The sequence below is a fragment of the Pituophis catenifer genome, unplaced genomic scaffold (genome assembly GCF_029215685.1).
Source record: "Pituophis catenifer annectens isolate HBS135680 unplaced genomic scaffold, rPitCat1.0.hap2 SCAF_14, whole genome shotgun sequence".
Taxonomy (NCBI): domain Eukaryota; kingdom Metazoa; phylum Chordata; class Lepidosauria; order Squamata; family Colubridae; genus Pituophis; species Pituophis catenifer.
The window spans coordinates 20,407,032-20,419,703 of record NW_027256894.1 but is presented as its reverse complement, the minus strand read 5'-3'; the positions used below and the strand labels follow the sequence as shown (position 1 = coordinate 20,419,703).

The 12,672-nt window shown below is 44.6% G+C and overlaps 1 protein-coding gene across 1 annotated transcript in view; it reads left to right on the top strand.

The window, feature by feature from the left end:
* CCDC33 (coiled-coil domain containing 33) overlaps window positions 1–12,672 on the top strand; it is a 97,764-nt gene that overhangs the window by 18,184 nt on the left and 66,908 nt on the right. Inside the window, 1 exon segment of the mRNA XM_070953739.1 lies at window positions 6,233–6,396. Within this exon segment, the coding sequence (XP_070809840.1) occupies window positions 6,233–6,396 (164 nt within the window).

Here is a 12,672-nt window from a genome sequence, read left to right as displayed (position 1 = left end):
GAGTGCTCTTGAAAGTACACAAACTTTTTTGGTTTCACCAGTTTGCAAAATCTTGAGACGTGTGTATTTCAGCACATGGCCAGCTCTCCAAGACATACTACAGTACATATTTTGCAGATATGAACCGATTTTCTCCTATGTTCTTCCATTCGTGAATTCCAGTTAACGTAGCATGAAATCTCCCTTTTATCAATCCATGTTACTGAGAATTCTCTCCTATTTTGCTTCCCCCCACCCCTTCTTCTTTTGGAACCTGGTGACTTCAGAAAAAATCAGACCACAGAAAACCCAACATGCGAAGTCGATTCAGTTTCTTTTCTTTCGGAACCAAAAAGGTAGGTTAGCAATAAATATAACGTCATGATAGATTAGAAATAGAATGTAAAGTGGAGCAGCTGTGTTTTAGGATGGCACCAAAATGACCCAGATTTTTTCTTTCTTTCTTTCTTATAACCGTTTCATTCCTCTCAAATTCTGTTACTGGTATTTTTCAGGGTAACTAGGTAAGGAAGAGATTCTTAAAATACCTACTCGTTTTTTTTTTTTTAAAAGCCAGGAAATTAAAAACGGCCATCTCCTTTAATACTCAGGGATCTTTATCTGCCATTTTAATGGAAAGCCATAAAGATTTATGTCACATCGTATTATTTACATTATATGACAGTGCCGTGTTAAATTCTAACAAAGATGATAAAAAAAGGTACGCCGTTACAGTAGAACATTTTATGTAACCTAATAGATCAAGAGTTTGTCTAATATTAGGTTTTTTAAAAAATAAAGCTTATTTCGCAAGGAAAGAAAAATAAAATAAATCCAAGCAATGGCTGGTACGAATGCAGATTAAGCTTTTAAAGGTATCCAATTCTCGGTTTGGGGCTGAAATAAAAATTGAGTGCATTCCTAATAGACTCTGTGGGAATAAGGTATGAAATAATGACACAGGCTGGTGTGTTTGGAGATATATCAACAAAAAGATCTGAAGAAACCAGGTTTGATCTATCTCATAAAGAGGCTGATCTCCCGCATCTTTTCCCCAAATGTCTCAACCTGCTTGATCAGTTTCGCAAACGCCTCCAGTGCTACGTCAATTTTGCAAAAGGTTGTTATTTTTTTTTCCCTTGCGCTTTCAAACCTTCCTTCCCTCCGTCGTTTTTGTTCATGCTTCAGAGAGGAATGCTAAGAAAACTCTACAGATGCTTCCCATTTCAAACAGGACTCCGGGAAGGAGAAAGAGAGAGGAAGAAAAAAAAATAAAAAATAAAATAAAGCCGGAGGCAAGAGTAAATAGAGAATATGCATTCGGCTGTTATATGGGTTTATGCTTGGCTTCTTTAGGAGAATGAGTACAAATTGGTTGTGCCAAAAGGAATGATATAAATGCACGTCTTTCCAGGAGGGTAGGATTGCATAAGTGTTCTCGGGAGCAATTCTGGGTCTAAAGAGAGAAATATCCAGTGGTGGGATTCAGCCGGTTCGTGCCTATTCATCAGAACCGTTTGTTAACTTTCTGAGCAGTTCGGAGAACCGGTTGTTGGAAGAAATCTCCTTTTGTTTTTTTCCACTTTACAGGGTTAATCCTGTAAGGAAGGCAGGAAGGAAACATTCTGGTGTTGTTTCTAGCCTAATCTTTATTCCCCTGCTTATAGAAACTGCCTCTAGGTTAAGCCTTATTACATTGTAGCGGCTAAAGGTTTTTGGCAGTACGTCCAGACTTACTGAGTTTCTCTGGAGTCTCGTCCCCCGCTTTGCTGGTACTTTCCTTTGCTTTATTACGGGCTTGACTTTCTTAAAGGGGAAGGGTTGTTTTATGCTTATTACACTGCTGTTGGGAGGAAATACTCCCCTGTTGGAGTTCTTCCAGCTGGGATGCAACGATCAGCTGAAAAAAAGTGACTTATGACTGTTTTTCACACTTACGACTGTTGCAGCATCCCCACAGTCATGAGAGGCCGGGCGAGGCGAAGCGCCCCTCGATGTGAGTGATGTTGAGTTGGCCACACCCACCCAGTCACATGACCACCCAGCCACAACTACCCAGCTGGTCATTAGGGCAGAGAACCGGTTATTAAATTATTTGAATCCTACCACTGGAAATATCAGAGCAATCTAAGGCAACCAACAAGGACTTTGTTATGATTGAGGATGGAGAAGACAGAAGAGAGATGGACCAAAGTAGGCTTGCCTCGTGAAGCTTTCAAGCAGGGACATTGAACAGGACTAGCCAAGAAGACTTGAAATAAACAAGGTTGAACCCCCAAAACAAGAGGACAAGAAGTGGTAGCTTTGCAAGCATGGTTTGGATCTGTTGGAAGAAATGTCCATCTGGGTTCAGTTCCAAGTGGGGAGAAAGACACTGGAAACATGGTGGCTGTTTGGAAGGATGGTTTAATGGTGGACAGGACCACATGGTTTTGAGGTCCTGGGCAAAAAAGCACACGAGAGAGAGAGAGAGAGGGAGGGAGGGAAGGAGGGAGGGAGAGAGGGAGATATTTATACCCTCTGTTGGGCTTTGAATTTGAGCTTTTATTCTGATTGGTTGTCAGACTCCCATGGGGCCATGCAACCTAACTTTGTAGGTTGTCTTTTGAGTCCCAAGCTTGGTTGAATCTTGCTGGGTGATGTAATCTTCCCAGGTGCCATGTGGTGAGTTCTGTTGCTAGATAAGTAGAGGGCTAATCCTACCGTTGCTGGATCTTGAGTGAGGGTATTTGCTTATGAATAGACCTAGCTATCTTTTTATCTTTTAAGTGCGGACCTCTGCTGTGGGCTATTGAGGAGGGTGGGGGCTATTAAGAGTGAGTCTGCTTCCTGCCTCAAAAAAAAATATGTTTCTCCATTTCTCATCCAGGGAAATATAATATTCTGCTTTTTTAATATTTCCTAGCCTATTTCATTCTTCTAGGAGAGGGGTGGGTGCTAACTTCCTACAGATCTTAGGACTTCCTTCTCAACTACCGGTAGTAGAGTATTTCCTATGATTTTTGGGAGGGAAGGGTGTCCTTGAAGACTTTTGGAAAAAGCACCTTTGGGTAAAGGAATGGAGAAACATTTTCAGACTTGCAAGATTGTGTTGCTGAAATTACCTACAATAAAAGGTAGCATCAGTACTCCTGGTTTGTGCTTCGGGTTTGGGCTGCCTTAAAGGGCTGGCAGATGTTGAGTGAAGGCCAGGAAGTCTTAGTTCAAATCTTTCCATATCAGGTTGGGAGATTTGGGGCCAATTCTTAGCTCTCCGGTCCATCAACCTCACACATTTTGGAAATTTCAAATTGGAAGGTCCTTATATACCATAGGGTCCTTTGGAAGAGAGGCAGCAAGGAGAGCAAAGGCATCAATAAATAAATACCCGCTTCTCTCGGTTTCTTTTAATGTTTCATCTTTTATTCATTCTGCCCCCGACCCCCCCCTTCAAGGCCCAGAAGGACGTCTGCCTTTCATTTGACCGCATCTTTATTATTTGCAGAGGGTGGACCAACCGTGGATAGAGGGCTCCCTTGGTATGCAGATGCTCTTGCTCCCGGGGTGACTTCTTGAGTGCTTGTCCAACTCAGCTCTGGCAAAGGCCACAAGATGGGAACTTTCAAAAGAACCAGCCCTGAATCGACCAAGTGCCCGCTGTTGTATAATGCAGAACTTCCTGGAAAGGGCACCAAAGAGATAAAAGCTCTCTCTCTCTCTCTGTCTGTGATGTGCATACATGTGCATTTTATAGAATAGAGTAGAGTAGAGTAGAGTAGAGTAGAGTAGAGTAGAGTAGAGTAGAGTAGAATAGAATAGAATAGAATAGAATAGAATAAATAGAATAGAGTAGAGTAGAGTAGAGTAGAATAAGGAATAGAATAGAATAGAGTAGAGTAGAGTAGAGTAGAGTAGAGTAGAGTAGAGTAGAGTAGAATAGAATAGAATAGAATAGAATAGAATAGAATAAATAGAGTAGAGTAGAGTAAAGTAGAGTAGAGTAGAGTAGAGTAGAATAAGGAATAGAATAGAGTAGAGTAGAGTAGAGTAGAGTAGAGTAAAGTAGAATAGAATAGAATAGAATAGAATAGAATAGAATAGAATAGAATAGAATAGAATAGAATAGAATAGAATAGAATAGAATAGAATTCTTTATTGGCCAAGTGTGATTGGACACACAGGGAATTGGTCTTAGTGCATGTGCTCTCAGTGTACATAAAAGATACGTTCATCAAGAATCATACGGTACAACGCTTAATGATAGTCATAGGGTACAAATAAGCAATCAGGAAACAATATCAATATAAATCGTAAGGATACGAGCAACAAGGTTACAGTCATACAGTCATAAGTGGGAGGAGATGAGGGAACGATGAGAAGATTAATAGTAGTGCAGACTTACTGAATAGTTTGACAGTTTATATGAAAAATGTAGCCACCAACTCCTTTAGTACATCATGAACTGCAGAGAAAACCAGTTTTTGGTCTCAGAATTTTCCTTCCTTGCTTCTTTCCTTCCCCCCCCTCAAAATTTCTTCCCTTCTTTCCTTCCAGCCTTCCTCTTTCTATTTCTTTTCTTCCCTCTCTCCTTCCTTCCTTTCTCCCTCCCTCCCTTCCTTCCCCTTTCTGTCTCCCTCACTCCCTTCTTCCTTTTTATTTCTGTCTCCTTCCTTCCTTCTCTTCTTCCTTCCTTCCTTTCTCCCTCCCTCCCTCCCCCTGTCTCCCTTCCTTCCTTCCCTTCTGTCTCCCTCCCTCCCTCCCTTCCCCTTTCTGTCTCCCTCCCTCCCTTCTTCCCTCCCTCCCTCCCTCCCTTCCTTCCTCCCTCCTTCCATCTTTTTATTGTACGCTCAGCAAAAGTGGCTGCCCAGCTTTCTCCCGCCAGGAACCAGGCCTTATCTCTTCTCCTGGTCTCCTCTAACCTTTGGCGGTAATCGAGACGTAATTGCTTAACGCAGCCTGGAAGCTTTTAGTCTCAGTCTCGGCTTTGGCTGGATTAGAAGCAACATGTCAGCTGCACATAAAATGAGGTGGAGGTATTTCTCGGAAAAGCTAGCAGTGCCCCCCCCGCCGCCCTCCGTTTTCCAGACCTGCCATCCAGAGAGGCGTTTTTTCCAGTCATCCCTCACGATTTCCACCAGTGGAATAAGAGGAGGGCTTGTAAGGAACTGTTGGAGTGTGGAATAATTTGGGGTAGCCAAGCATCTTCCTTTAGATGGGGGGGGGGGGGTTCAAACTCTTGGGAATGGCTGTCGATGAAGCGCTAATGAAAAGGTGATGAAGAGCATCTTCCCCCATCCTTCATTTGCAAGTCAAGGAGGCTGAAACATTTAACTCTTGCCTCGCTTTTCAGTGTGTGTGTGTGTGTGTGTGTGTGTGTTTGTGTGTGTGTGTATTTACAACACTATAGTTGTTAGGATTAACAGTCACATGAAACAAAGTATGGAGCCTCTTTCCTCCCTCCCGCCCTCCCTCCCTCCCTCCCCTCCTTCCTTTTTCCTTCCTTCCTTCCTTCCCTTCTTCCCTTCTTTCCTTCATCGTCTCCTTTTCCTTCCCTCCTTCCTTCCCTCCTTCCTTCTTTCCTCCCTCCCTCCCCCTTTTCCTTCCTTCTTTCCTTTCCTTCTTTCCTCCTCTCCTTTTCCTTCCTTCCTCCCTTCTTTCCTTTCCTTCTTTCCTTCTTTCCTCCCTCCTCTCCTTTTTCTTCCTTCCTTCCTTCCTTCCTTCCTTCTTGCCTCCCTCCCTCTTCCTTCCTTCTTTCCTTCTTTCCTCCTCTCCTTTTCCTTCCTTCCTTCCTTCCTTCCTTCTTTCCTTCCTTCCTTCCTTCCTTCCATCCATCCATCCATCTATCCATCCAGTGATCATCATTTGTAACTTTCCCAGATGGCTTCTTGACAAGCAAAGTAAATGGGCGGAGGGAGGGGGGAAGCTGGATTCATTTAACAACCAGTGTTTCACTTAACAACAGTCCCTCTTTAAGGAAGATGGTCGGTTCAGAAATGTGGAAAACAAACAAAGAACTGTCTTGCTTAACAATGCAAATTCTGGTCCTCATTGTAACCCAACTCAGATAGATGCTTCCGTCTCCCATAGTCCCCTGTTTGAGGAGCTCCTGAAAGTGTCCGTGGCATCTTCTACTTCCAGAAATGGAGCTACGGAGGTGATTGAGCCCGTGGAAGGAAACCGACTTCAATGAACTTGCCATTCCTTCCTCCTTCTGATAGAAGATCAGACCTCCATCCACAGGTTTCAATTTTTTTCTCTGGCTTCCACCTGGCAGGTGAAAGAAGATCCAGCTGGACCAGGACAAGCCGCGTTGACGTCCCACACAAATGAGTGGCACCTGGCCAATCCCGAAAAGGAATCCATCACCTTCGTGCTCCACAGTGCCTCCAACCTGCCCTCAACTCGCAAGGGAAATGTCCCCCACCCGTATGTCATTGTGTGAGTATATTTCCCACCCCCCAAACTTCTGCAAACATTCTGAATTTTATTTATTTTTCTTTATTGTTACATTTTTTCCCCCGCTTGTATTATTTTTACAAATAAGGCAGCCAATAATACTCATCCCTCTTCCTATTTTCCCTACAACAACAACACTGTGAAGTGGTTTGGGCTGAGAAGAGAAGGACTGACCTAGTCCTCCAGTAAGTTTTCATGGCTTAGGCAGGACTAGAACTCACATCTCCTGGTGATTAGCTGGTTTTCCTGCCTAAAATGGGACTAGAACTCACTGTTTCCTGGTGATTGGCCCAAAGCCACGCAACCAGTTTGGTGTGCAGTGCTCTATAGCATCGTTTTGAAGGTAGGAGTTGAAACAGTTTATGTCCAGGATGTGAGAGGTCTGTAAATATTTTCACAGCTCTCTCTCTTTTTTTTTATTAAAAAGTTTTACAAAGAAAATTCCCCCCCCCAATATTCCCCCACCCTTTTCCTCTCCCAACCACCCCCACATCCCTTCCCCCCTTCCCATCCCCCCTCCCCCCCCCAGACTTCCCAGAGCAAAATACAGGGTATTTCGATTAACAATCATAAACTAAATTAACCTAACTATTCTTAAACTACCAAATCCCCTCCTGAAACCTTAACTCCACTATGGTTAACATAATACTTCTAGAGTTTAACATTCATTCATAAGCTATTTGATATTTTCTTGTCTGATACTTATTTTGAATATAATCAATCCATCTTCTCCATTCCGATATGTATCTTTCTTGTGTATAGTCCTTCAAATACGCGGAAATTTTCGCCGTTTCCGCTAAATTCGCTACTTTCAATGTCCAGTCTTCAATAGTAGGCAAAGAGTCCTTCTTCCAGTATTGCGCTACCAACAGCCTAGCTGCTGATATTAAGTTTAAAATCAGTTTGGTGCAGGATACGGGTCCTCCATGGAAGGCAGGTTGGTAGCCATGGTTTTTTTCTGCAGTTCTAATGATCCTCTGAAGTTTGTATCCCTCTTGTTGGGTTGCAGAACCAGAAGCGTTCGACGTTCTACATTTTTTTGCGTTGAAGAAATACAGCCGAGCGGCCGAGAGTTTCCCCCTTGGTGGGGTGTCTAATCAGGGCACCATGGGACTCAATTATAGCCTAGCTGTGTGGGCTGCCTGAGTAATTGAAAGGGCATTGCTGAGTGGGTTGGGGATCAGAAGAAAGTCTCTTGGACGCAGGAGGGAGCCGAGTGGAGCCTGGTTCTCCAGAACCCCAACCGTTTGCAAAGCTCCTCCAGACTTCAGAGGTGAAGTCCCAAAGCCCAGAAGTGGCAGCCTTCGGGAATCCCAGGAAGAAAACAAAACAAACGAAAACAAACCCTCGATTTTGCATTTTCGGCACGAAAACATCTTTTACACCCAGCTTTACCAACGGGGGTGGCGGGGGTGGAAGGATTTAATGATCTGCAGAGGGATAAACAACAGCGAAAGGCAGACATTCTATAGATCAATCGTAAATAAATGCGCCCGGCTTAGAAAAGCGATCTAGCAAGAAGTGAGATTTGATGGATTCGGACCTTCTCTTCTGCTGAAAGACAAAGCCAAAGAGAAATACGTCGGTTCTTTGGCAGGCTGGGAGACTGGGAGGCTACAAAAGCACAGGAGGTCCGACCACATTTTGAAGTAATTAAGGAGTAGAAAGCTTTGTTTGTTTGTTTGCTTGCTTGCTTGTTTGCTAGAAACCACGCTGGGCATTTTGAGAAAGAGACCCTGAGGGTGCGGTGATGAAATAGGAATGTGGTCATTTGTCCTTTTGGGGTTGATGAGAGCCTCTTCCTCCTCCTCCTGCTGAGTGGTCAGTCCACCAGCTGCCTGCAGTCCCCCAAAGAATATTACTACTACTACTACTACTACTACTACTACTACTACTACTACTACTACTACTTCTTCTTCTTCTTCTTCTTCTTCTTCTTCTTCTTCTTCTTCTTCTTCTTCTTCTTCTTCTTCTTCTTCTTCTTCTTCTTCTTCTTCCCCTCCTCCTCCTCCTCCTCCCCCTCTTATCTTCTTCTTCGTCCTCGTCCTCCTGGGTCCGCCAAATAATAATATTATTTGTTCTTTTTCTTCTTCTTCTCCTCCTCCTCCTCCTTCTTCTTTCTCCTCCTCCTCTTATTATCTTCTTCCTTGTTCTCGTCCTCCTGGGTCCCCCAAATAATATTATTATTTCTTCTTCTTCTTCTTCTTCTTCTTCTTCTTCTTCTTCTTCTTCTTCTTCTTCTTCTTCTTCTTCTTCTTCTTCTTCTTCTTCTCCTCCTCCTCCTCCTCCTCCTCCTCCTCCTCCTCCTCCTCCTCCTCCTCCTCCTCCTCCTCCTCCTCCTCCTTCTTCTCATCCTCCTCGTCCTCCTCCTCCTCTTCCCGGCCTCAGAGTGTCATGCTGGTCATTTTCAGGATTTTATTTTTCCCATTTATCATCTGAATCAAATTTCCATCAAATGATTTTTTTCTGTTCCTCTCTCCCATGTCCCTTATAAAACCAACAGAAGAGAATATTTCTAGCTGGGAGTTGATCTGTGGGGTTGCTTGATGCTCTCTGAGCTTGGTTGTTCTCTTCCAGATGTTTCATTACCCAACTAGATAACTGAAACCCTTGTGGTGATGGGCCCTAGTTGGGTAACGAAACATCTGGAAGAAAACAACAACTAAGTTCAGGGAGCGCCAAAGACCCCACGCCTTATGAAAACACTGTAAGTTGTTCAGAAAACTAATCTTCGTATGGAAAGTTGGGTTATGGAGACATTGAAATAGTCTTGGCTTAAGAACTGGGCAAAATAAAGAGTTGGGAATGGCCTTCTTTGAATTTTGGGCAGGTTCAGGCTATAGAAATCAGGTGATGACTTATCCTTGGGGCGAAGAGACCATGTGAGAAAAGGCAAGTTGGTTGCAGGTCAATGGGAGGGTTGCTTCAAAAGCTATCAACCCTCCGGGAATCCTGTCTCATTAAGCCTCGGGGTTTGCCCGCAGCCTCGGTAAATCTGTACTGTTGAACTAATAAATACACTGTTTGGTTGGCTGGAGGAAGGGAGCAGCTGTTTGAGAAGGGAAATCGTTCAGAGCCGTAGAAGAGAAATGGCTTTTTGGAGGTGGCTGCCTCAAATTATTACCTCTTAGAAGCTTTCAACGTCTTCATCTTCAACCACAAAGAGACATACATCTCCTTCGACATCCGGGGTGGGTGTCCAACCTTGGCCACTTGAAGACTTTGCAATTCTGTCTCACCCTGCCCAACACCATCTGGCATAAGAAAGATCTAAGAATAGCCTTGCAGAATGAGGTCAAGATCCACCTTCAACAGATTAACAGAGTTGGAAGGCACCTTGGAGGTCATCTAGTCCAGGGGTCTCCAACCTTGGCAACTTTAAGCCTGGCGGACTTCAACTCCCAGAATCCCCCAGCCAGCAAAGCTGGCGAAGCAAAGCTGGCTGAGGAATTCTGGGAGTTGAAGTCCGCCAGGCTTAAAGTTGCCAAGGTTGGAGACCCCTGATCTAGTCCAACCCCTTGCCCAAGCAGGAAACCCTACATCCGCCTCTGCCTAGGATCAAACTCCCAACCTCCTGATTGTGAGGCAAGAGCTCTCCTTCTAGACTTGTGGACTTCGACAGTCAGCTGTGGATTCAAAGCATTGTCTTTCACCAACACAGACTTGGCTTGGCTATAAAAGTTGGCCTCTTTCCATGTTTCTCTCCTGGAAAGAGAGAATCCTCTTACGAATCCACCGATGATCTCAGCGTTCGTTCGTTCGTTCGTTCGTTCATCCTTCTTGCCTTCCTCCATTCTAAATATTTAGAGCTTTAAAGATATAGAGAGGTTTCATTCTTGGCCCCCCTATTCAAAGTTTATTTCCAGTCCTTCTGTTCTTCTATTATTAATAGATCTTTAATCAGATTTTCTTGTAGGGAAAGTAAGCAAATATCATTGATAAATAAATCAACACTCCTGTTTCTGCGAGTGAGTAGGATGGAAGCTTTTAAAAGGGGCTATTTTAAGAGTCTCTCTGCCTCTCTCCCTCCCTTCCTCTTTCTCTTCTCTTCCTCTTTCCCTCCCTCTTTCTCTTTCTCTTTCTCTCTCTCTCCCTCTCTCTTTCTTTTTCTTTCTCTTTCTTTCTCTTTCTCTTTCTCTTTCTTTCTCTTTCTTTCTTTCTCTTTCTTTTTCTTTCTTTCTCTTTCTCTTTCTCTCTCTCTTTTTTCTCTCTTCCTCTGCCCCCAGACGACTGCAGCTTTGTTCCTGCTTCCCACCCATCATTAGCATCTTGCTAATTCCTCCTGCTTATTCAGCTTAGAAGGACCCGTTGCTAACAGCAGATGCCTAGCAACTGACTCATTAGAAGGTTCTTCTCTCCCAAGGCCATTGCTAGGCCACCATTTGCTGTTCCTCTTAATGCCCCGTTTCGTACTCCTGGAGATCAAATCAGCATCCTTTCAAATCACAGCGGAGATCATTCCGCCTCGCTTTCTTCCCCATGGTTACTGAAATAGACGTCTTTGAAGAAGACACCTGCATGACTATTTCACAATTGCTCCTGCAAACCTCCTACCTGGGGGAGTGGGTGGCCTACCTGGATTCCTCTCTGCCTCTTTGACCTCAGGTGGGATGGGAAACACGATCCCAGCTTGGGTTGCCATGGTGAAAGATGGCCTGTGATGGAATCTAGTGGCAAGGCTCAGCAGGGACGGTTGCAACAGCCTTGACGAAGATGGATGAGACGTGTCAGGCGCAAAGAATCAGGGCCGTAAGTTATGTTGCAGTTCAGAAAATCTATTGCGCAAGCAATAAACAGGAATCTAGTCAACTAAAGTTCAGTACTAAATTGGCACCAGATAACGGTCGACAGTATTCAAGAGGGATTGGGTTTAGACCATTTGTGGGAACGTAATGATTCTGGGCTGATGACTCCCTTAACTCCTCCCGCCATCTCTGCTTGCTCTTCTCCTACTGAACCTGAGTTATTTGGAGTTCCATATCCCCAGTTCAGATTCAAAATATTTTTTTTTCTAACCTTTCCCAAAGCTTGATTTGTGACCGTTTTTCACACTTATGACCATGGTCATGTGATCAAAATTCAGATGCTTGACAACTGGCGTGTGTTTAGGACGGTTACCGTGTCCTGCAATCGTGGCATCCCCCTTTGGCGACCTTCTGATGAGCAAAGTCAACGGGGAAGCCAGATTCACTTAACAGCCGTGTTACTAACTTAACAACCGCGGGGATTCGCTTAACAACGGTGGCAAGAAAGGTCGTAAAACGGGGAAAAATTCATCTAGCAACTGTCTCGCTTAGCAACCGAACTTTTGGGCTCAATTGTGGTTGTACGTCGAGGACTAGCCGTATTAAGCTGGTGGCAGACACGGGTTTGAAGCGGGGTGAAATCCAGCAGGTTCTAACAGGTTCTAGAGAACCTGGAGTGGGAAGGGAATGGGGATTTTGCAATATCCTTCCCCTGGAGTGGGGAGGGAATGGAGATTTTGCAGAATCCTTCCCCTGGAGTGGGATGGGAATGGGGATTTTGCAATATCCTTCCCCCAGGAGTGGGGAGGGAATGGGGATTTTGCAGTATCCTACCCCTGGAGTGGGGTGGGAATGGGGATTTTGCAATATCCTTCCCCCAGGAGTGGGGAGGGAATGGGGATTTTGCAGTATCCTTCCCCTGGAGTGGGAAGGGAATGGAGATTTTGCAGTATCCTTCCCCCAGGAGTGGGGAGGGAATGGGGATTTTGCAGCATCCTACCCCTGGAGTGGGGTGGGAATGGGGATTTTGCAGTATCCTTCCCCTGGAGTGGGGTGGGAATGGAGATTTTGCAATATCCTTCCCCTGCCACGCCCACCAAGCCACGCCCACAGAACCAGTAGGGAAAAATTTTGGATTTCACTCCTGGTTTGTAGCCCATTAAATCCATCTCTCTTTTGCTTCTAGAACGTAGCTGAGGATTGGGGGGGAGGAAAATCCTTCATTTCTTGAGTTTGCTCCATTTGGACAGGAACAAAAGCAGGAAGTGATAGCTTTCTTTGGAGTGCTGTTCATTTAAAACTCGCACATTGTCACTCGCCTGCTGTTTCGAATGTCATTTGTGCCTAGAGGCAAGGCCTGGATGGCGAGAAGCTCTGCCTCCGCTTTCATACTCCAGCGTTTCCCGTGATTTTTGTTCAAATGCAATTTCCGACCCCCAACCCCCCCAACCCCTCGGCTCTAGTGACAAATGTCATAACTGTATAAATGGTACGAGACAAGACGCCAAGAGAG